The sequence below is a fragment of the Mus musculus genome, chromosome 17, assembly GCF_000001635.26.
Source record: "Mus musculus strain C57BL/6J chromosome 17, GRCm38.p6 C57BL/6J".
NCBI classification, from domain to species: domain Eukaryota; kingdom Metazoa; phylum Chordata; class Mammalia; order Rodentia; family Muridae; genus Mus; species Mus musculus.
Window position 1 is genome coordinate 67,036,648 of NC_000083.6, and position 25,349 is coordinate 67,061,996.

At 42.7% G+C, this 25,349-nt stretch overlaps 1 protein-coding gene across 2 annotated transcripts in view; it reads right to left on the reverse strand.

The window, feature by feature from the left end:
- Positions 1-25,349, reverse strand: part of Ptprm (protein tyrosine phosphatase, receptor type, M) — a 687,644-nt gene that overhangs the window by 369,800 nt on the left and 292,495 nt on the right. For both annotated transcript variants that reach the window (NM_001357625.1, NM_008984.2), the window contains exons 6-7: positions 9,337-9,511; positions 5,448-5,741 (exon numbers count right to left, since the gene is read on the reverse strand). In NM_001357625.1, the coding sequence (NP_001344554.1) occupies positions 5,448-5,741; positions 9,337-9,511 (469 nt within the window). The remainder of the gene's footprint in view (positions 1-5,447; positions 5,742-9,336; positions 9,512-25,349) is intronic.

Consider the following 25,349-nt stretch of genomic DNA (forward strand, 5'->3'; position numbering starts at 1 on the left):
TGGACAGGGTCTCATGGGGGATTCTGAATGCACACAGGAGGAACAGGAGGTTCACTCTGGATACTTCAGAAGACACAGTTACAGCAAGTTACAGCTCTGAAAACAAGCCCGGCTTTGAGAAATGGTATCAGCAAAATATAAAAGAGATTCTTTGAGGGTTTGTCAAACCCTTGTCCTTTCTTCTCCTGCTGTACTGGCCTCTCCACCTCCTCTCCAGTTAGATATCCTGATATTTTTCCACATCATATTACATGTATCCTGCTGTTCCTCTCTAACCCCCCCCCCTTCCTATGGCTCCTGGTTTCTGTGATCATTCCGTGATGTATGTTCCCCATCTGATGACCTGGAGCTGAGGAACTGCAGGTGAGAGAACATGTGGTGCTTCTCTTTCTTGGTCTGTGGTACCTCATGCAATAGGATGCTTCATAGCTCTGTCCATTTACATCCAATTTCAGTTGGATGGTGTTCCATTGTGTGTACAGCCCACACGCTCATTATCCATCCCATCTAGACTATTTCCATTTCTTAGTGAGTGTGCACAGACCAGCAACAGCATGTCTGAGTGAGCATCTGTGGTGTGAGATGTTGAGTCCTTTGGGCCTGGACCAGAGGTTGTGTAGCTGGTCACATGGTAATTTTCTTTCAGCGTCTAGCGGGTTCTCTACATTGATGTCCCTGGTGGATGTCACGAGTTTCTTTCCCACCAGCAGTGAATGAGGGCCTTCATTCTCCACATCTGTTTATTGGTAGCAGTTTTGTGATCTCAGCCATTCTGCCTGAGGTGAAATAAAATCTCCATGTTGTTTAATTTGCTTCTTTCTGATGGGTAAGGATGACGAGTACTTCTTGGTGTAGCTCTTGGCCTCGGTAGCTCTTGGCCTTGTAGCTCTTGGTCTTACTCCCTTTGCGGAGCCCTCGGGTGAGATCCCTAGTCCTCACCCAGCATTTATAGTTTTGAATTGGGCCATTTGTTTCCCTGACTTGGAGTTGTTTTCTGTATTGTGGATATGAATCTTCTGCCATACGCATAGCTGGCAAAGGTTCTCCCCCATTCCATGGGATTCTTCTTCCCTCAACTGATGGTTCTCTTAGCTGTATAGAAGCTTTTAAGTTTTATGAGGTCCCAAGTGTTAGTGGTTGGCCTTAAGTCCTTGGTAAATAGGGTCCTGCACACAGAGTCCCTTTCCACGCCTGGGTCTTGTAGGGAACTTCCTATGCTTTCTCCTAGTAGTTTTGGTGATTCGGGTTTCAGATTGAAGCCTTGATCTAATTGGATGCAATTTTTGTGGAGGATGATGACGGTGTGGCTAATCTCACACTTCTGCACGTGGTCCTCCCGTTTCCCCAGCACGGCTTGTTAGAGATGATGTACATCCTCCAGTGATTTCTGCCTTTGACAATTATCAAATGGTCATAGTATGAGTGCTTGTGTTTGGGTCTTCTATTTTATTCTACTGATCTACATGTCTCTTTCCATGCTCATACCAGGTTGATGCTCGTATTAAAGTTCTATAATATTCCCTTAAATCTGGGATAGCGATCCCTCCTATGTTGCTCCTTTTTGATCAGCATTGCTTTGTCTACTCAGGATCATTTTTGGTTCCATAAGAACCTTAGGATGTTTTTCCTATCACTGTGAAGAACGTTGTGGATATTTTGACTAAGATTGCATCAAATCTATAAATTGCGTTTGGTGGGATGGTCACTTTGATTCATCATCTTAGTTCCACCAGTCTATGAACACATGATATCTTTCCATTTTCTACTTTTAATTATCTCATTAGGGTAGTCTACGTGACTCCCAATATAATACAAATTATAAGTGTAGTCCCTGTTTGCCTGTCGGGAGGAGGGTGAGACCCTATTGCTGAAGATATCGCACACTTAGAACACAGGAACTGGAGGACTCCAGTTGGCTTGGACCACAAGCTCCTTTCCCACAACCCGGCTTTCATGCTCCTGGGAAATACTACGCAAGGTGCCAAGGGAGGAACAATTAAACAGCCCTACTGTGTGTGACACCTTTGAACCACAGCAATTACCAGCGTGGCAAGCTATTTATAAAGGTGCAACACTTGTCACCTATAAGTCAGTGGCAAGCAACAGCTGTCTAAATGGACTTAGGACTCGCCCAACAGGTGGCAAAGGATTCCTGGTACTGGGAACCTAGCCAGCTTCTTAATCTGGTGAGGACATAGGAGGCTTCAGAGAATAATCCACTACCAGCACGTTGCTAGGCCAGCATAACTCCTTACCACGTTTTAAATCTTATCCTTGCACCCACAGATAAGAGTAGCTACCACCTTTCATCAAATAAGCCTCTCTTCGCAGCGAATGGGACTGCCACAGAAAACTACAACTCTGGACAGGATGCAGAGATCAATGGGTTGGTGGGGAGCCCCAATGGATACATCTCTATTATAGTGAGGGAATGTTCTGGAAGAGAGTGTGGGAAATGGTAGGAGCCAGAATACCAGGCAGTTGGCCTTTAATCATTCTCTCCCAGAAATGGCTGCACGAACAGAATAGGAGCAATGGCCATACTAACGGATGAGCTAATGCGGGAGGAGGAGGAGATTTCCATGGAGTCTCACTCCTACAAAAAGAACCACAAGAAACTAGTGACTACTGGGAAAAGGAGAAGTAGCTTCACTCAGGGATATGGCCCAGGTTGGTTATCCATTGCAGAGTGGTCAGCCCTGAAACCATAGACACTCATACAACAAAAATGGACCTAATACTTTATATTTAGATATATACTACAATTATATCTCATATATACAAAGAGACTTTCAACTTAAGAATGGCAGGGCATGGGAGAAGTTTGAGGGAGAGTTACTGGAGGAAGGAAAGGGAGGGATGTGTGATATAATTCTATTTCAGTTAAAATCATTAGAATTAATAAAATTATGGAATATGAAATATTATACACATGTAAAATCATGTCACCACATCTATGAATTATTAAAATATTATCACTTGTACTGCTAAAAAAACTGACATCATCCATGCTATATGAAGCTAACATTTCCTTTATGGCATGTGATATGATGGGCATTTCACAAAAGTAAAATAATTTACTAGAGCAAGTGACCAGGATGGGGAAGAACTAGGAAACTCCTAGAACCAATGGCAAAGCTGGAGGAGGCCTGGGTCTGAACAAACAGGTCCTCCTTCCGCATAGGTGCTGGAAGGTGTCAGTTGGAGATAAGTTCTACAAAGTATCCAGATGCAGCTCCTGCTGAAGCAAGGCCAACACGGAGCCCAGAGCTCAGTTCCTAGGAAGAGAAATGTACGTGCTCTGCTGCCTAATACAAATCACCTTTCTGTTTTCTTTTCTTTTCTTTTCGGAGGCAGCGTCTCACTGTGGACCCTATGTATAAGAAGCTGTTCTCAGACTCACAGAGATCTGATTACCTCTGCCTCTCTTCCAAATGCACCATCATTAATTTTTATAGAAAAAAAATATTCCTGCGATTGCTGCCATTATACACTTAGGATTATCCAGATTATAGGTAAAGATCAAAATAGGTGCAACTGTTTAAGTTCACTGACATCATGGGTCTGAGGAGACAGTTCGATTGTAAAGTGCTTACTGCACAAGCATGAGGTCCCAGGCTTGGTCCCCACACCCACTTAAGGAAACAGCCATGGTTAAGGGTACTTGTAATCCCAGAGATCGGGAGGCAGGGATAAAGGTTATCTGCGGCTCACTAGCCAGCCAGCCTGTCCTAGCTGGCGAGACCCAGATCCCAGGGAGAGAAACTGTCTCAAAAATAAGGATGGAAAATTTCTGAGGGAGGATATCTAAGATTCATTCTATGTGTGCACAAACACACATCCACATACCCATATAAACCTCACACACACAACTGTGTACACACACACACAACTGCATATACACATAACTGCCTATACACACAACTGTGTACATACACACACAACTGCATATACATACACAACTGGGTACACACACCACAATGCATACCCCAGCAATGCACACACACTACATATTCACAACTATATACATATGATTGTGAACACCCTACTATGCACACACAACTATATACAGTCAACTCTAAACACATTCAACTATGTACCCATACAACTGCACACACATACACACATTATTTATTTCTACTATTAGAAGATAGTCAAATGATACGGTCTCCAGTAGGTTTTTGTGGGGCCACCTGCCTCTATGATCCCAAAAGATAAGAAAGCTCACAGATGATCCTCAGAATACTTGATAACCCCTTTATATCATGCATAATATTTAATGTAATATAAATGTAATGTAAATAGCTGCTAAATACTACTGTTGAGGGATTGGTGAGCAGAAAAAAAGGTTACACACATTTACCATAGATATAATTTTTATCTGAATATTTGAGATCCAAGGCCTTTTGACTCTTTGTGGAATCCCATGAGAGTGCCCACCAGCCTTTGGAAACTAAACATTGTCATTTTGCTATTGTTATTTGAGACAGGGTTTGTCTGTGTAGCCCTGGCTGTGCTGGAACTCAATCTGTAGACCAGGCTGGTCTCAAACCCATAAATCTGCTTGCCTCTAGCCCCTGAGTATGGGAAGTACCTAGCCTTGGGTAATCTTGTCTTCTTAATTGACACTATCTAAAACATTAAGTAACCCCATCAAAGTCCATGGGCTCTCCGAGTCCTCTCAGCTCTCCTCCTCTCAGCATGCTATTCAACCCAGGCCTCTGTGTGGACATCCAACCATGTCCACTGTGAGAAAGCCCTGGGAGGCCTCAATAAGCATTTCCCTTCCTCCCAGACAGTCATCACTCAAAACCAACCCTGTGCTGTAAGGATTTCATCCTTCTGATTTTCATAAACACTACATTTTGCTGTCCATCAACCTTATTCTGCGCAACTTGCCGAATGGCTTTGACACAATTAATATTTTGTAATCCAAGAGCCCAAAGACTGCATGCAGGCTATAAATCACCCTTTATGTTACAAACAGACTCCCCAGTCCCTGGCCAGCAGCCCTGCCTCACATACCCATCAATAAAGACAGCTTTCAGACTCTATGAGAGAATCTGTCATTCCACAGCACTGCTCTTGGGTGATGAGCACATTAGCTGCGAACAAACCAGAGGGACAGGAAGAAGGGTCTGACACATTAGCAGCCATCATTGAAGGAGTCAGCCTTGGTGAGCCTTAGGGGCCATTCCATTATCAATCAGGTGGTACCCAGAGCAAGATGTTAATTCGGAACAGGAAAAGAGGCAGAGGCAAGTTGAGGGAGAGCAGGTCTTGAGGTTATGGGCTCTAATGTTTCATTTAACTTATAATTCGCCTTCAGGAGTATTTTTATCGTCACATGGAATGCAAAAGCAGAGCTGAAGAAAGCTTGCAATCCCACAAGAGAAGCAATACCACAAGAGACTGTGGCCACCAGCGGTACGCTGCCTGATACTCACCGGCACACTTTGTCCTTGTTCTCAGAGCTGGCCCGGGAGACCCAGTGCCGCCTTCTCCTGGTCTGGTAAGAAGCACACTGATCTCATACTCTGTGTCTGGGTCAAGGTGCCCAATCTTGTAACTCGTGGAATCCACTGGCTGCCGATCATTCCAGCTCCCGCTGGCTGTGCAGTACTCAACCTCGCGGGCCACAATGGGTCCGTCCCCATTGATGGAGTTGGCATTGAGCTGTATCCACAGATAGGTTGCTCCGACAGAGGCGAGCTGAGGTGGGGCGATGGGAACAGGTGGCTCTGAAAGCAAACCAGAGAGCATTGCTTTGTATTCAGCTTATAAAGCGCTAAATACACATCCGTGATGACAGAGAAGAAATTTAGAAATTCAGCATTGAACTGATGAGAGGAGTTTTGTGCTTTTTAACAAGCATGTGTATAGTGTTAATGATTTAAACAAGAGTCAAACCTTACCTTTAAGACACTGACGAAGGGGCTAGAGAGATGGCTCAGTGGTTAAGAGCATTTATTATTCGTACAGAGGACCTGGGTTTGATTTCTGGTACTCAATTGGTTGCTCACAACCATCTATAATACCAGTTCCAGGAGATCTGGAGATCTAAGGCTTTCTGATCTTCCATGGTACACGTGTACACATGCAAGAAATCTACTAACAAACATACGATAAAATAGATATAAAACAAGTAAAAATTAATAAAAAGCAAAACTAACTTAAGCTGAGCATCTATATGCACAGCTCCTTAGGAAACAGGCAGGAGGCTCACTAGAGCCTGAAAGCTCAAAACCAAGCAAGGCCAAATGAGTCATGGTCTCAAGGGAGAAAAAGAACAAAGAAGAGGTGGGGTTGTGGCTCCTTGGTAGAGAGGCTGTCTAACATGTAAGAGGCCCTGGGTTCGATCCCCAGCACTTCACACAGTGGTTGCAGTGGTGAATTCCTGGAATTTCAGCACTCTAAAGCCAGAGGTAAGAGGATCAGAAGTTGATAGGAACTTTCAGAGACTTCAGTAAGTTTGAAGTTAACCTGGACTCTATGAGTTACTATCTTAAACAACAACAACCAAACCAAACAAAAACACAAACAGCAACGACTAACTCCACCTAATTTGTTCAGTAAGTGTGCCCATCACCCATCTTAGGACACAAATGCGTGCAAATATTGTACATCAAAGACTTTTTTTCTTGTCTCTAAAGTCACTACTGAAGACCCCCGGAGAAGCTTTATTGAAACAGCAGGACATATTCCACTGACAGCCTCTCACTGAGAATCTCCCAACATCATCAAAGGCGTGTCGGTTTTCTACATCATTAAACTGAGTTGGTGCGTGCCTGTAATGGCAGTCCACGGGATTGATGGAAGCAGGGGGAACAAATGTTCAAGACTAGCCTTGGGCACTTAGGGAGTTCAAAGCTTCTTTCCCTTATGTTTATATCCTCAACCATTTGAAGAACAAGGGAGAAATTACAGTGTATCTCTTCAGAAATCCATTTCTGACGTTGACTCAGTTTCTCCCAAAGGTGTTACAATGGGCGCATCTAACTGAAGATGTAGATGATAAGGTTTACTGCTGCTGTCTATAAGCCTGCTTCCAGCATGAGCTTTACTAAGAGTAGAAAAAGGTACTTGAGTAGCCTAGGATTCGCTGAATCAAACTACACCCAGCTCAGTACAAGTTGAAGAAGCTAATAGCAAACACTCCCTATGACTAGAAAGTCTCCTGCACTAGGCAGGCAATTTCCTCATCCGTCTCTAAGAGAAGAGGAAAGCTGGCCATTTTACCTATAAATCATCTCCCATCGTATTAGTTAGATGATAGCTGAGTGGCCCTCTAGGCCCCAAACGGAGGAATTCTGCATGTCCTTGACACTGAGTGGCACTCCACAGGATGGATGAGATCATGTAAAACGATTATGTATTTTTGTACTGGAATGGATTGTCATCCAAGAAAACCATATGATCTCATGGTTTTTGCTCAGGGGTGGTTTTTTTTACATGTAGTTTGTGCCTTTTTAGTGGCTTTTCTTCCTATTTCCCTGACCTGCTTACTGCTACTGCTGAAATGCTGGCATATACTGACTTGCTTGCTACAACTTCCCCTACCCTCTCACACCGGGATGGAGAGAGTGAAGGAAAAAGTATAAAGAACAGAGAGAGGTGGGGGAGTGGAATAGAGAGAGAAGAAGAAAGGAGAGAGAGGAAAAGGAGGAAAAGGAAGAGGTGACTTTAGCTGGGAGCACCCAGGGTATCCACAATAAGAGGTCTGTTCCATACAATGGCACCTTGACTCTCTAAAAATCCTTTGCCAGATCAGGGTCTGTGCAATGCCAACGAACTTTAGTTCTGCTGTGAATCTTAACCTTCAACTCAAAATTTCATCCTGGCAGTCTAATTCAAACTTCACTGCACATAAAAATGCAGTGTGGCAAAATATATGACTCAAGTAAATATTTAATGTGTTCTTCCTTCTGTTGAACATCCATCAGTGCCACGGTGACTGACTGTCACGATAGAGTCACTGATAAGCTAGCATTGTCTCACTCAAGCTGAGCGAGAGGAGACAGGGACTCTACCACACAGGAACAGGATTCCCAAGCCCCCTGTCATGTTTACAATGGAGGCTGTACCTAGCTGTTCTGGGTCAATCTGGATGTGGTGAAAGGATGGAGGGTTAAATAAATGACATGGGCATTTACAGTTTTAAATTTTGGAAGGGTGGTCCCACTGTGCAGTCCCAAATAAAAATTATGGAAACAAACTCAGGCAATAGAAGCATCTTTATCCTCCTCCTCCTCAGGGCCTGACGCCTACCCACCATCAGCTTTCTGTGTACACATGTGTGCTTTCTGCCGCTGAACCTCCCCTTGGTCCTAACACAGCCCATGTCTGCTCAGTTTGTTCCGCCATGCAAAGCCAGTATTCTTCAAAACTACACATTGGCTATTAAGAGAACTGTCACTTTGATGTGATCAAGTTTGTGATCTATATTCAAGAGAGGCGACAAATAGAAGTGAACAGAAGGCACAGCCTTGAGGAAGAGGCTTGGTGGTATCACACACAGACCTTATGCTCCATCCCCTACTGCTGAAATATTGAAAAATAAAACATGAGACATTATTAGTCTCCCCCCAAGGAAAAACAGGGGATGCCCTATCACGATTGCCTGAAACTCCAGCATGGTGCACATACAAGCTCAGAGTATTCTATCTGGGCTCCAAAAGGTGCACTAGTATCTTTTGATGGGATAAACTTCTCTGCCCACACACACACACACACAATGCATTAAATGAGAAAAGAAAAAATATTTTCATTTGGTTTTTCCCTTTCATCCACACCCTCCCCCCCCCCCCCCCGGCTTGAATATAATACTCAATTTTCCAGTCACACGGCATATAGGAACAAAGCTTAACTGGGATATTATGCATGCTAAGACACTGCTACCAACACAGCATCCATGATCTATCAGGGCTTTTTATACAGACATTGCTCCGTTTTATTAACAACCTCACTATCATAAACACCCGGCCTGGTGAATATTTGCATTTTAAGTGATTTTCTATCAGAGGAAAAAAAATTCATTCCTTTAAAAAAAAATTATAGGTTGTAATCTGTATCCACAGAGCTGGTTGCAACCCTGGTTGAGAGCACAGTCGCTGCCCTGTGTGCTACTAAAGCAACATCAATCACATGCATTTTCCGGAAGCATTGCTCACATGCAAAATTTGTACTTAAAATGCAATCCATCAATATAGCCTAACGCCAAACTACCATTCAGAGGCAGACAGGATAAGTTTGAGCATAAACAAATAATGAGCAGACAACTAGGTAAGCGTGTCTATTTTAATAGACTACGTGGGGGAATAAAAACACATTAAATACCTTTAACTACCAATTCTGCGTAGTTTGATATCCCGACACCTCCTTCCGTGCAAATCATGCAGCGGTACTTCCCAGCGTCTCTCTTGGTCGTGTTTACAACGTTAAATGAGGCTATGAATCTTCTGGAACTAGTCACCTTTATCTCCTTCAGAGGGGCATCTCGGACATCAATTCCCTGTATCAGTGAAAGGGCAGAAAGGGGCAATGTCAGCTGTCATATCAAGATAGTCAGATACCTGGTGGCAATTACCAGTGGCACACTCATGCATATCTTGTTGTAACTCTTTATCCCCTTGGGCAGCTGCTCCATAAGAAACAGCAATTCTGCCTTGATCAACAAAATGAAGATTGAGGCCTCCAAAATTTAGTGTGTAGCAATGTGTCTTTTGTAACCTTTAAATATATTAAGTTAAATGAGCTGAACAGGGAAGAAAGAAAAAATATACATTGTTTTTCTTTGATTTCTACAAATATTTGGTTCTTCATAACACCTTATCTTACATTTTTATCTTTGGTTAGAAGACAAAATCAGGTCACCAACTACCCTGTCACGAACCCCGATTTCTATATGAGCAACTAAACAATTACCAAAAATAACACTACAATCTCTTTTTGGTAGAACCCTCACCACATCTGCAGGGACTGGACCCAGAGGACTAGTCCAAGTTTTACAATGCTTCTCCCAGATACACAAAACCTACAGAAGTGGATGCTTGCTAAATATCTGATTCTGAAATATAACGAGGCAGAAGTCTCTCTGCATGTCCTGTGCTCTCCAGCCCCCACGAGGATGGTTCCACTGTGACGAACTTATGTATTTTCTTAGTTCTTACACCAAGTTAACCTTTTATTTACACACTCTTGGAAGCCCAATCATTGTAAGAGGCAAAATCCAGAAAGGACATTTATAAATTCAGTTCTTAATAGGTCTTGGGAAGTCTGCTATCTTCTCTATGCTATTTATATTAGCATGGAACAACAGACCAAGATGGAGGGTTATATATGATGGCAAGCTTTAGGCCAGTTTTTCATTGAGAACCCATGTTTTGGGTGCCAAGCTGTGCATCCAGAGTCACAATGCTGAGCCACTGGTAGACATCCTCCAGTGATGGCCTGAGAGGGAGGGAAAGACTGGTGGATGGAAGGTGGCACGAGGTGGATCACCTGCAGATGCTGTGGACAAGACAGGTTGGTCTGAAGAAGCAATGTGTGTATGGAGGGTAGGTAAGAAAGTAGCCAGACAAAGGATCATTAAGGGAAGACCATCCTAGTCACACAAAACAGCAAGGGAAGCCAATTACGATTAGAAAAATGGCTGTCATGAAGGCAGTAAGAGGAAGTTGAATGTGTAAGCTACACTAAAAATGTTTTCACTTGCGGCCATGAAAACACAGGCTACGTGACAGTAAAGTCCGTCTGCATGGTTCAGGGACTTATACCACACAAACCAACCAACATAAAAGCATTGATCTGTAATATTCTGGGACAGTCATCTTAACCTATGCGAGTCTGGGGGTCAGCCTAACTCGGGTGCTAAGTTACATGTCACCATTCAAAGTGCTGTATCTTTGCAGGCCCCCATTTTCCTCACCCACAGAGAGACACCTCAATTAACTCTCAGGGCCATTGTGAGGCATGAAAGACATATTGCAAGGACGCTGCCATCCACGCATCCCCATCCAAGGCCTGAACAAAAGAAGCAGCAACTTCCAGGAGAAAAGCAGGCAGGATGTCAAAACCCCACCTTTTATTTTTGAGACCCTGGAGACGGCAGCTTCAGACTGCAGTGTACAGAAACAATGGGCTTGCTAATGCTAAGGCACGGAATGAAACAGACTCACTCACCCAGTCACTAGAAAACCACAGGGCCCCCACATGCTAGGTGCTGCTGTAAAACACACAGGATGGAGGAACAGTGTTCCAATAGCAGTTAGCTCCCCCCAAGAAGGGGCTGAGCCACACCACACGCTCTGTGATTCTTCCCAGGCAGCTCTTGCTTAGACAGGGAGAGGGCTGTCAGGAGTGCTGCACTAGCAAAGTTCCTGACACTCAGAAGGAAACATTAGGAGTGGGGAAGAAGGGTTCCACATACATTCTTTTCGGCATTAACTATAAAAGCAGCTTTATTTATAACTTAAAGAGTAAAACATAAGGATACAAACCCTCATGCATCTAGAATTGTGTGTGTTGCTAAACTTAAAACTTTGATCTAACGACTAGCACTAAAATGAGAGAGAGAGAGATTGAGAGAGATTATTATTAACAATACATACAAGAAAAAGTGTCCCAGCCAGGTGTGGTGGCGCACGCCTTTAATCCCAGAACTCGGGAGGCAGAGGCAGGCAGATTTCTGAGTTCGAGGCCAGCCTGGTCTACAAAGTGAGTTCCAGGACAGCCAGGGCTATATGGCTGCGTTTATGATTTTTTTTTTCATTTTGACAATGATCCTGTAAAACATTTCATCACAGGTGCGCACTGATCCCTGACCATAGCTCAAGGCTGTACCATGGGCTCCAAGGGAAGGGTCCTACTTTTGCATTTATATTTTTGCTGGAGAAGGGGCAGTTGGGAGCCACTCTTCCTTCACGCTGTAGTGCAACTCTGTAAAATGCAGAGCTTCACACCATGAGCTCCACACAAAGCTAATGCCTCTATGAACTCCCAAGAAGGAATCTTTAAACAAAGACTCCCCAGATGCTTAACCACACAGAACAACCCAGCTTCTTCATGAGGAACAGCACAGGGGCAGGAGAGCCTGCACCGCTGAACATCAGACAGCTAGCCTTCCTCTTGCTCTCTGAAATGTGCAGCACATCACTGAACACGCTTAGTCCTTTTGACCAAAGGATATTTCAGAGGTTTCTGAGGTGCCTCTCAGCTAACAGTCTCATCAGGATTACGGTAGGCAGAATGGCTCCTCCAACAGCATCTATATTCCTGCCCTCAGGATGTAAGAGTGTGTTCCTTTCAACGCTAAAAGAAAGTTTGCAGACATGATGAAAACAAGAGTTTAGAGACAGAAGATGTTCTGTATTATCTGGGTATCCTATGGCCATGGGACATTCTCATAAGCGGAAATTGGAAAGTTGAAAGTAGAGGAAGAGGCTGTGAAGAACAGAGCACAGATGGCCCCAAGGACTTGCAGAAGAAATCAACCTCTACGTCACTATCCACTGAGGCCCTCTGTTCTCCAGAAGTACAGGTGATGGAGCCCAGGAGTTTCTGCTCATTTGTTACAGTTGCACTAAGAAATTAAGACAAGCAGCCACTGAGGTAGTGAAGTGCCGCGTGACTTGCGTGATATATAGACATTGTGACCTTAACTTCCCAGAGCTGCAGAGCAAACATTTAAGGTCATGTTGAGTCTCTTGCAAAGGCAAGAGTTCAGCCCAAAGCTAGCCCAATTTGGAATTGAAGATTTTGTAGTTGTTAATGAATTGTGGGATTCCTTGAAGTGTTATCAACCCAAGTCCCTTCTCAGCTATATGATTCACAAATATTTTGAGGCCAAAAACAAATGCTCAAAGTTGGTCACATCCTTTTCAATCCCAAAAACTTAGTAGAAGACAACATCAATCAGCCAGACATTGTAGGCTTGGCATGAGAGAAGACAGACATAGGGCACTGGAGTGGAACCAAGAGCTCAGACATGAAGCCTCACAGGTATCACACACTGATGAGCATCGTGATGATCACACTATTTGGATGGGAAAGATTGGTGTTTTCAACAGTGGTAGTGGAGAAACTGGATAGGCACTGACTGGCTAAAAATTAAAAAATAAAAAAAATTACATTCTAAGCCTTGCCACATGCAGGAACTAACCTCAAGAGATAATACTCTATCAAGGGAAAACATTAATAATCTGTCATCTTACCCTGTTGGTTTTTGTTGTTGTTGTTTTTGTTTAAACTGTGAAGTAAAAATCATAGGCACCTAGCAAACACAGAAGTGGATGCTCACAGTCAGCTATTGGATGGAACACAGGGCCCCCAATGGAGGAGCTAGAGAAAGTACCCAAGGAGCTGAAGGGGTCTGCAACCCTATAGGAGGAACAACAATATGAACTAACCAATACCCCCCAGAGCTCGTGTCTCTAGCTGCATATGTAGCAGAAGATGGCCTAGTCAGCCATCACTGAGAAGAGAGGCCCCTTGGTTTTGCAAACTTTATATGCTAAAACAGGGGAATGCCAGGGCCAAGAAGTGGGAGTGGGTGGGTAGGGAGCAGGGTAGGGGGAGGGTATAGGGGACTTTTGTGAGAGCATTTGAAATGTAAATGAAGAAAATATCTAATAAAAATTTTTTAAAAATCATAGGCACCAAAAGAAAAGTGATCAGGACTGCATGAAAATCACAAATTTCAGTGCATAAAGAATCACTTGTTGGATGGTAACATGGCTCAATGAGCTAAGGTGTTGCTGCTTCAAACATCAGCACTGGAGCTCAGATTCCCAGAATACACAAGATGCCAGGTACATGTGGCAGGCCACCCGTAATCAAGAGCCTGGGATACAGGGAATCTCTGCAACAGGCTGAATAGCCAGAATAACAGAAATAGGGAGCTCTAATTGCAGAGAAACCCTACCTTCACAGAAAATGAAGAACAATCAAAAATACCATTTAATGTTATTGGGCTTACACACAGACAGACAGACAGACAGACAGACACACACACACACACACACACACACACACACACACACACACACACCACATACACATGCCCATATGAATAGGATGCACTCAGACATATGCAAACAAAAGTAACTGCTGAGAAAGGACAGTATCAGTCCACAGTTTTGGAAATATTCGTAAATCGTATAGCCGAGAAAGGACTTAGATTGATAACACTTCAAGAAACCCCACAATCCATTAACAACTACAAAAATTCCAATTCCAAATTGGGCATAAGACACAGGTGTTTCTGTAAAGAAGGAATGCAAATGGCCAAGTGGCACAGGAAATGATGTCCAGCATCGCCAGTCTTCAGGGAAATGTAAATCAAAACTACAGTGTGATACCAGTTCACTCCAGGTAAGACAGTTTGTTGTTAGGTACATGTTAGATCCCAAGTGCAGGATGGATGCAGGTGCTATTCTGCCAAAAACTAAAACTAAAATTACCCCATGAACTAGCTTGAATGTGGAGCTGAAAGAGTTTCTCAGAGACATGATGCTATTGGTCAGAGCAGCACCAGTCACAAGCTCACCCTCCACACAGGTAAGAGAATTGCTTTTGACTTCAGAGAGAAGGAAGTTCTGACACATGCTACAATGTGGAATATCCATAAATATGTTACATTAGTGAAATGTAAACCACATGCTATGTTACATTAATAACTACATTACATTAAGTGAACCCCATTAGTCATAAATGGTAAAACCTGAATGCTTCCATTTGAAAATTTTAAAAAGGCAACTTAAAAGCTGTACAATTGTATGAATTAGAGACAAATATCATCATTACTTTAGTATACTGTAGATTTGTTTTCATTGTCAAGTTTTATTTTAAGTTAAGTAAAATCTGAAATGATGCCTCAACCCACACAGATAAGTTTATCTTCCTTTAAACACTCTGGGAGTTCTGCAGACATTTTTGTATCTTATATATTATTGGGTAGCTGATGAATAAAATATTCATATAATAAGAACTTTGACTATGAGACTCCAAATATCCAACAGAATGCTTCTATTTAATTTTGTGGTACCATGTGGCTTTTATAGGATGAAATTATTTTTCTTACTAGGTAAGATTTTTAATAAAAAAATTTAATCTCACTTTTATTATTTTTTAAAAATGGCTATTGAGTGTTCAGCCCTTAAGGGGGTATCTATCCTTCCTCTAAGTCTAAGGGGAATATCACAGAAAAGGGATCAGAGAGAATGGAGAAACTGGACAGTGGGGAGGAGAGCCAAGTAAGAAAGGAGGTCTTGTGGACATGAGCTGACTATTGTAATCACAGCCTCATAGCAGATGTGGTGACAACCCAGAGCCTGGGTGGGTCTAGACCTCCAGTCGTTGTCTGGGGAGGAGCTCAGTAGTCCCCTGGAGTTCCTACACACCATGCCTACTGAGGCAACAGGAACCTTTGGTTTAAGTCATAGCATAGCCATTGGGTTACCTATGCTCCAATGGTAAGTTCCATAGCCCTGGTTAAACCCAGGAAGTCACACATATTTAAAACCAACAAAAAGTGGGGGGTGGGGAGCAAGTATGAAAAGACTGTAGGAACTATATGTTATGAAATCTGCAGCGAATACATTAATACTTACATTTAAAAATTCCCTATTACACACCAAGTCATACAATATGCTGACCTATGTGCAAGATAAAGATGATCCTTAGGAGATATAAGTGCAGGTTTTTCAAAAGGGAGTCCTGAAACCTATATCAGAAAAGAGTCAGTAGGTACCACTAAGATGTAAATGAGGGGGGTTACATGAGCATACTTAAATATCTGTCAGATTAATCACTCAGATGATGAACATCCTCTATAACCTTGTACAGGTATGTAAATCCCATCTTGGAACCCTTAGCACATCCCACTGAGCACTTCCCCTTTGGCTGAAAGAGGCAGAAACAGTCGTAGAAATAGAAAGACTCCCGACCTGTCCACACTTGCCTGACACGTGAACAGAAAGCCAAACTGCAACTGTAACTGGTTTTCAGGGAGAGACTGAGGGATTAAATTATTTCATTTGCAGAAGCACTTGGGTCTCCAGAGTTACTTCCCTTGGCTGGAATTAGCTGGTAATTGTGAGGAGTGGTGGCCTGCTCTGATCCCTGTAACAGTTGGAGTTGCACGACGTCTAAGTCCCTCTCCCTGGAGACCTGTTCTGTGGCAGCAATGACTAGGCAGAACAATGTGTTAAAACCGGAGGCACTGTCAAGAAGTCCGGGCCATCTGGGTAGGGCCACCTTGTTATATCTGAACAGCTGAACAATGAGAACACATCTTGGGGTGAAGCTAGGAAGTTGCTCAAGTGACTTCTTCCCATATTTTCCAGGCGTAAGATGAAAAGCAGCCCGATTAAACGCTGCTGCCCCGCCTCTTAACAAAGACAGCACAGTGCACGGTGACCAAGAACAGGGATGTAGTGTGATCTTTGTGATACATCCCATCATGGAAGACTGCCAAGAGAGGACGCACAGCATGAGAATCACATGGCCCAGGACAGTCAAAGGACTGCAGCTCCAACATTTGTGGAAGTTCATGAAAGGCTCATAATGACAGGACTCACAAAGAAATGGCCTCGCTGAGTTAAATGTGACCCTTTGTGAGTCCCAGAGCATTTTAAAGTGTATTTATTCCAATGTGAGCAAGCCAGAAAAAAGCACTGCTAGTAATTTGAATTATCCTTACAACCTTCTTTGGGCTCTAAGCTCACTTGAGAACTTCTAAATGAGCATGATTTACCACGAGAAGGAGTCGCATCAAGGCTTTCGGAAATATAGATGCCACAATCAGAGATGATGACTGAAGGAAATTGAGGCCTGGGAAGTGAGCAGCAGTTGGATTAAATTAATCCATCTCGGGCGTGTTCAGAGTGGTTGAGCTCAGTAGATGACAGGCAGGGACCTTGCACAGTCATGCAGGTGGGGACTGGATATTGTCTCATCTCCTACAACAGGAAGAGTTGTGCTTATCTACTTTCAAGCAGGCCCCACTGTAAGATGCTGAGGACACTCTTACCATGGAGGCCACTAAGGACCATCATCAGTGCAGGCAACAGTTTCTCCCATTGAGTTTACATGATCTAAATGGAACCTCTGCCAGATAGCTTAGCGAATCCAGTTTCTCCAGCCCATGGCCTTTTCTGCTCGATAATTAAGACACAGCTAAACTGCAGAGGAGCAACAAAGGCTATTACCATCTGCTGCGTTCCCCTGGGGGAATCTGAGGGAGGGCCACACCTGCCTTGCTTTCTCATGGGAGAGCCTCGGATTCTTGAAAACCCCATAATAAGCACTGAGAAAAACAAAAACAGCATTGTGGGGATTAGACTTCTTAGGTCAGTGGACGACGCCAAAGCTTCTCTGCTACCCTCTGAATGGATCCATCCTGACTGGTTGTCCAAACTCAAAGTCCAGTGTTACCAACCCCAGCCTTAAGGCTGCTGTGCAGGAAGCCCCCCCCCCCACCCCTGCCCAAACCCTACTTCTGCAGCTTCATTCCAAATATGCATCAGAGTCTTTGACCAAGTTACATGAAATCAGTAAATGACTTTGGGTAATTAACTCATTCCGGGATCTTCCTAGACACCTCACATATTCTTGGGGTACACAACGTAAACCTTTCTCTTTAAATTGGCGTGACCCAAAACCACACCAGGCTGCAACACACGATGCAGGCTTTCCGCGGTCTCGGTCTGAACACTTAGATTTGTCAAATGGATGCAGCTGTAGACGCGTAACCGACTAAAACAATAATGGATGTGATTTTCACCATTCAGAGAGTTAGACAGTAAATGGTTCCTATAGCAACTGAAGACAGTCCACTCTCTCTGCTCCTGGTACTTTCCATGTGGTAAGTGATGTTAAATTTATGCTTTAATATATATGGTGTAAAATACTCAAGTTAAGCTTGCTGAAGGAACCATAATTTTACCTCTTTACAAATCATTTTGTAGCTTTTATACCTAATAACGAAACGGTTCTGATATACAGTTCTGATTTTCCCCTCATTATCTATAAATGAAGCTAAAAGCCACCAGAAAATGTAGACCGTATATGACCAGCCCTACCTCACATGCCAGAACAATGCACATAGGTGCTCAGACACACATAAATACAAGGTAAAATCATAACTTAATTGGCAACTTAAATTCCTTCACAAAGGTCACGAATCCTTGACAATGTCTAGGTTTCCCACTGTGCTTTGCAAAGAGCATTGCAGGTTAAGAGACAGTTTCTATACTGGTGTCTTGAGTATTAATCCTAGCTCGTTACCAACAATGTGCCGATGTGCCCCAAGGTAAGAGAACAGAGTTCTCCAGGCCTCAGCTGTGGCTTCTACAAGTGGGTACAAAGTTCTGCAAGGATCAATGACAAAATTAACCAACAAACCAAAAATCAAAGCTCAAACATCACCCAGGAGAGTACCTACCCTCCAGTAGTGCTCTGTAAGTGACATTATACATACATACATACATACATACATACATATATACACACACATCTATACCTATATCTATACCATCTATAGCTATACCATCTATATCACCTATATCTATATCATCTATATCTATACCATCTATATCACCTATATCTATATCATCTATATCTATATCATCTATATTTATATCTATCTACCTATATCTCTATATATTCCTAGCATCTATAGAAATCAGTGATATAAGCACTGTTCCTGCAATGTGCTTCATATTGCACTGGACTCTGCTGTGGATCAAGGCTGCTCGTGGGAGAATCATTTCAGTCACAAGATCTCAAGATCCCCCCACCCCTCTCTAAAAGTATCTAAGATTACCTGAGTTCAGAAAAGAAGAAAAAGATGATTTTTTAAACTTGGATATAACACTTTTTTTTCAGGTTGGGTTGATTATGAGCAGATAAGTAGAATCATACAACAAACTTGAAAAAATTACATCCATTTCTAGACCAACAACTAAAAAAAAAATTCTGAGTGAGTTCCCCCCCCCCCCTTAGGAAAGCACTCTCAATATAGGAGCTTAATGGAAGGAGATTTCTGTGAAATGTGTGTGTGGGGGCGTTCATTCAGCCACTGCTGTGGCTCGGGTATTACCATGATAAGCTTGTACATAGAGGCCATATTAGATGGGTGTGGCTACCATCTTTATCAGGTCCCACAATGATCATTTTTTTAAAATGCAACTCTGAGGAAGTGAAAGTGTTAAAATGGAGAAATGGCAGGACTGAAAAGAGTTAGGAAAGACACTACGCTGCACATGTTAGTAAAGACACTATGCTGCACGCTGCCCAGATGCTTCAAACAGGGTCCACGGTGATGACTTTGCCTGATGTCTGCTGTCTATTCTAGACCAGCAGACAAAATCCCATAAGGATTTACGCATACATCTTCATACTGAAGACCCTCCCTGTGGACAGAAGCTGGGGGTGTCCTAAGCAAGCATCTCAGATGCCAAATGTTTGTGTCACCATAAACTGGTCATTGGAGTTTACTTGGAGATGCCATTGCATCTACAAAGGAGTAGAAAGCCCCACACCAGCAGGAGGCTGACAGGTACTGTAGGCGCTGGATTATGTGGGTGTTCTTTAAGTTTTGTTTAGTGTTTAGATATGTGCATGATGGCAGGCATGTGCTCACATGTGCTTCTGCACAGGTACCGTGAAATGAATGCCCAGGTCCGAGGTCGATTTTTGTAGGAGTGGGTTCTCGGTTTCCAGCATGTGGGGCTAGGGGGCCCAGACTCATGGCACAAGGCTTGGTGACAAGTACTTTAATTCACTGAGCAATCGCTGACCCTTGTAATGAAATCTTATTTCCTTTTCTACTTCTAAGTACTGATGAATACCATACAATCATTAAAAGAAATTTTTTTTTGCTAACTTAAAATAAACATCAAGGGTTCATATAGCCATACATAGATTTAAGAGTCAATGACTACATAATATAATCAACAGCTTAAAAAGAATTCATAAATAAATAGAAACATTAAAAGAACTAAACTATATATGAAAAATATTAAAGCATTTTTTAAAAATTTTAGGGGTTTTCCCATCATCATATGTGTGTGTGTGTGTGTGTGTGTGTGTGTGTGTGTGTGTGTGTAAGAGAGAGAGAGAGAGGGAGAGAGAGAGAGAAAGAGAGAGAAAATGCACTCATGAGTACATATATATACATATACATTCTCTGAGATGTTCTCAAAATCAGGCTTGAAAAGTGATCAAAAGTTGGTGCAACAATAGGAAATAAGGTCACATTTGAGTAGTACTTGGATGTTTGACATAAACATTTAATTTTAGTGTCCTGTATGGTAAAACACCATATTAAATGCATAGCCGTCTACATCTGACAACATCTACCAAGCACCACCAAGAACTTCAGATCCCAACATCTCTGTGTCCAGAAGGCTGGCTTTAAGACTCTGCAGATAGGAAGATGGGTGCTCACCCTACTGAGTTTATTTTACAGTTCTGTGTTTTGGAAGCATTCTACCCACCGAATGCATAATTGAGGATGATATGAACCACATCCCCAAGAGGAGATGCATCTGTCAGTGATAAAAAAATAAATAAAGTCTCTTTTAGGAGCTACAGAGTTAGTTCAGCAGTTAAGAGCCCTTCCTGATCTTCCAGAGGATTCAAGTTTGGTTCTCAGTGCCACAAATAGTAGCTCACAACTGCCTGCAACTCTAGCTCCAGGGGACCTGAAAAGCTCTTTCTGCCTCCGAGGGCAGCAGGGCCCGAATGACATATATTCACACAAACACATGCACATACACAAAAATAAAATCTTTAACATTTTTCTTTACTTATATTTCATCAGATATATTAAAAGTTTGTGATAACTACAACAAAGGAGATATTTAAAGTATGTGTCAAACCACCAAAAACTTGGACCTTTCATTAGGTGTGGCTCAACATGTACCTGTAATACACATGGATATTTCTCCTAAGGTCAGGGTGGTTCCTTGATGTTCCTGGTGTGACAGGGCCACGGTCAGAATCTTTGAATGACGTACACAATGCCAGTTCACCTACCTTGCAGAGAGGATAGCACAGAGTTCAACGTGCACAGCAGTGCAGCAAGTTCTCACTGTTCTTATCTATGCAGGTTACCCCCCCCCCAGTGACTGACAGTACACCTCCCTTACCTGTCAAACAGATGCAATCAGAGGGGACCCTAGAAACTCTGTGCCCAGTTCCTCTTTGCGACATTCTAAAGGCTGCCATATAGCAATCAAAGTGTTTGCTCATGACTACTCTTGTACATACCCATGTACATTTGTATATGAAACGCGTGCCCCTAAGTCAACATTTATCTTAGATTTCTAGATCTTGTGTTACTCCTTGGGGAGATGTATAGCACAGAGAAAGCTAGAAAATATATTTTTTTTTCTCATTCCGTTTTGAGCCTGGATCTCAGAATGCTAAGATCCTAGAGCATTGACACGCAGAAGACCCTTTTTATAAAGGCTAAAGCCTCAGAGGCACTGCATGTGGAGTATCCCTCAATAGAAATGTTTGGAACTTAGTGTTGAGATTGGGTCAGGTTTGTGATGTGTGCATACACATAATGAATTATTGATAGTGAGATCTAGGGCTAGGGAAATGGCTGAGAGGATACAGGACTTGCAAGTATGAGAACAAGAGTTTGGGTCCCCAGAAACCATGCCAATGTCAGGCAGTCATGGCAGATGCCTATACTCTCAGCATTCAGAAGGCAAGGCTAGGGGATCCACCGGGTAAACTAGACTAGATAAAACTGGTGAATTTGTGATTCCAGGAAAGCCCCCAATTCAATAAATACAGTGGGTAATGATCAAAGGAGACATATCAAATCAGCTTTGGGCTTTTTATGTATACATACAGAGGCATGCATACACAGACATGTATACACAAACACACAATATGTGCACACATGAACACATACTAACACAGGTGTACACATCCACAAACAAGTGCACAGGCACCTGCATATACATATGCATACACATATGCATACATGTACACAAACGTGTACATATGCACACAAAATAATGAAAAAGTGACATCTAGGTCTACAGAGTAAAATCAGTTAAATTTCAGATATACCCTATGCACAAAGGCTAAAAGTGATATTTACAATATTTTAATGTTTTGAGTTTGGATCGGCTCCCTAAACTGCTTATAAAATAAATACTTTCCCACAAAATGTCTACTCAACCATAATTTAACAGTAGAATTACTTGATCACCACAAGAGTCACAAACCAAATAGCATCCCAAGAGCAAGACAAAGTATTGACAACTTAAAAATCCAGAATCATGTAAATTCTATGGCTATTGTGTCCCATCTTGGCCTAGGCACATGAGAGCAGGAGAGTTTCAAGCATGGCAAAGGCAGATGATTAGAAAGGAGGAGGGGGAGGAGGAGGGGGAGGAGAAGGGGGAGGGGGAGAAGGAGAAGGGGGAGGGGAGGGGAGGAGGAGGGGGAGGAGAAGGGGGAGGGGAGGGGAAGGGGAGGAGAAGGGGCAGGGGGAGGAGGAAGAAGAGGAGGAGGAGGAAGAAGAGGAGGAGGAGGAGGAGGAAGAAGAAGAAGAAGAAGAAGGAGGAGGAGGAGGAGGAGGAGGAGGAGGAAGAGGAGGAAGAGGAGGAGGAGGAGGAGAAGAAGAAGAAGAAGAAGAAGCAGTACAAGACATCTTGAAAAATGAAAAGGGCAACATCCTGGCGTCAAACAGTAATGGAGTTATCAATATCAGAAAGAGTCTATAAGAATCTGAAAAATAGAGGCCTCGTAGACAAAGCCTGGTGAGAAAATCATGCCAAGGTGTCTAAGTACATACTCTTCCTACAGGCTCTACACCCAAGCACTGAAAAAACAAAAAACAAAAAACAAAATCCACAAATCAAAAATAAATCGAAATCCCGATAATGGCTCATGTCTCTAGTTCTAGCGCTTGGGAGGCTGAAGAAGAAAAACGTTCTGGGCTACATAGCAAGTTCCAGATCAGCCTGGCTCTACAGTGCAACTATGTTAGGAAACAGAAACTGTTTCCTGATGACACACAGGCTTTGTCCTTGTCATTAGTCCCTGACAAACTCAGCACAGCTACCAATGCACACCCCCTGACACTGTACTACTGTTATAAGCTATCTTGACACTCTTTCAGTATGTGAGAGAATGTATACAGGTCACACACACATGCTACACCATTTTATACAAGGTTGGCATTTGAGGACTGTTATATATACAGGCCTCCTCACCACAAACTTCAGGACACCCAGGGGCCACTGTTAAGGCCCAGTTACATAATATGTTCACCTTTTCATTCCAATTCACGATATCACTGGATTTTGCTTCAGATGACTTACTTTCCAACCTTGTTTCACAACGGAATCACTTGGACAATATTTGATGAAGTACTGAAGGATAGGCCCTCCTTCAGACCCATTATATCAGAATCTGAAGGTAAGCCTGAAATTCCTAAGGCTCCCAAGGTAATTCTGTGGTTGAGGCAGGATGGAAAGATCTACAGCAAGATAGCTCTGTCTCCTAAAATAAAAATCAGTTGTCTCCTTATAATATGCTAAACACTTTAAAATGAACATTTCAGCCGGGCATGGTGGCGCACACCTTTAATCCCAGCACCCGGGAGACAGAGGCAGGCAGATTTCTGAGTTCGAGGCCAGCCTGGTCTACAAAGTGAGTTCCAGGACAGCCAAGGCTACACAGAGAAACCCTGTCTCGAAAAACCAAAATAAATAAATAAATAAATAAATAAATAAATAAATAAAATGAACATTTCCACTACTAGTAATGGATTAAAGATTGGAACCCCAAAGTAATCGAGCTGAAACAGAGGTTCCCAGGTCTGGGATATCTGTAAAATCTAAGAGCCAATGTCGTCCTTGATGTGACAGGGAGTCCCTGGGATTATCCCTGAACCTGGGAGCTCACACTTCTCATTGTCTCCTCTCAAGCCATGTGCACACATGAAACAAGAGCAGCGAAGTAGTTTTCCATGAATAATTAAGAACTGTACAGACAACAACAAAAAGAATAGTGTCATTTTTAAAAGGTGCTAAATGCTTTGTGGAAAATGTCAATAAAAGATGTCTATCTCCTTCATCAAGCACAACAGACAACCGATCTGGATCTCATTAACACAAACATCCACCCACTCAGGCAATAATCTGATATCCCCTAGCACAATAATCTAAAATAACTGAGACGTGGGATAAAAAGAAAAAAAAACTAAATGCTTATATCAATCTTCAAGTGCGACAAAAAGCTTTTAAAGTAATGATTACTAAACTTTCAGAAACAAATAAAAAAAGTAAGGGTGGATTTAGAACATGTAATTTTAAACTTCTATACATACCCCTACTTCCTGAAAGTAAGGTCTCTAACAAAAGCCAGGATATAGAGGAAGAGGAGGAGGAGGAGGAGGAGGAGGAGGAGGAGGAGGAGGAGGAGGAGGAGGAGAAGGAGAAGGAGAAGGAGAAGAAGAAGAAGAAGAAGAAGAAGAAGAAGAAGAAGAAGAAGAAGAAGAAGAAGAAGAAGAAGAAGAAGAAGAAGAAGAAGAAGAAAAAGAGAGAGAGAGAGAAAGAGAAAGAGAAAGAAAAGAGAAGGAGGAGGAGGAGGAGGAGGAGGAGGAGGAGGAGGAGGAGGAGGAGAAGGAGGAGAAGGAGAAGGAGAAGGAGAAGGAGAAGAAGAAGAAGAAGAAGAAGAAGAAGAAGAAGAAGAAGAAGAAGAAGAAGAAGAAGAAGAAGAAGAAGAAAGAAAGAAAGAAAGAAAGAAAGAAAGAAAGAAAGAAAGAAAGAAAGAAAGAAAGAAAAAAAAAGAGGAGGGTGTGTGACATCAGCCAGAAGGGCAAGGCGTGCTTTGAGCTGAGCCCATGAGAAGCCTCCTCCTCAGACACATTACCACCTGACAGTCCATTGTGGCCTCATCCTGGAAAAATACGTTTGACTACTAGTCACTTCCTCCGGAAAAGAGGACAACATGAATAACCAACTAAGCTGTGTTGATTAAAAGGGTTAAAGTATTTCAAATTCATGTAAATGTGACACTTCACCATTGTCAGGCTATCACAGAAGTGAAAAGTACACTAAGAGTCAGAGACGGGACGGAGAAGGAAGAGAAACAAGATAAAATGGAAGCCTGCTATTTTGAGACAGTGGACACAGAAGGGTTAAAACATAGAGTACTTTAGCTTGGCAGCAAACTTGAAATTATAAATAATAAAGTAGAAATATTAAAGACCTGGGGTTGTGTCTCTGGGGGAGCACAGGCCTAACACATATCTAGCACATGCCTAGCACAGGTATAGCATGCATACGGATGTAAATGTGGCCCCAGCACTGCAA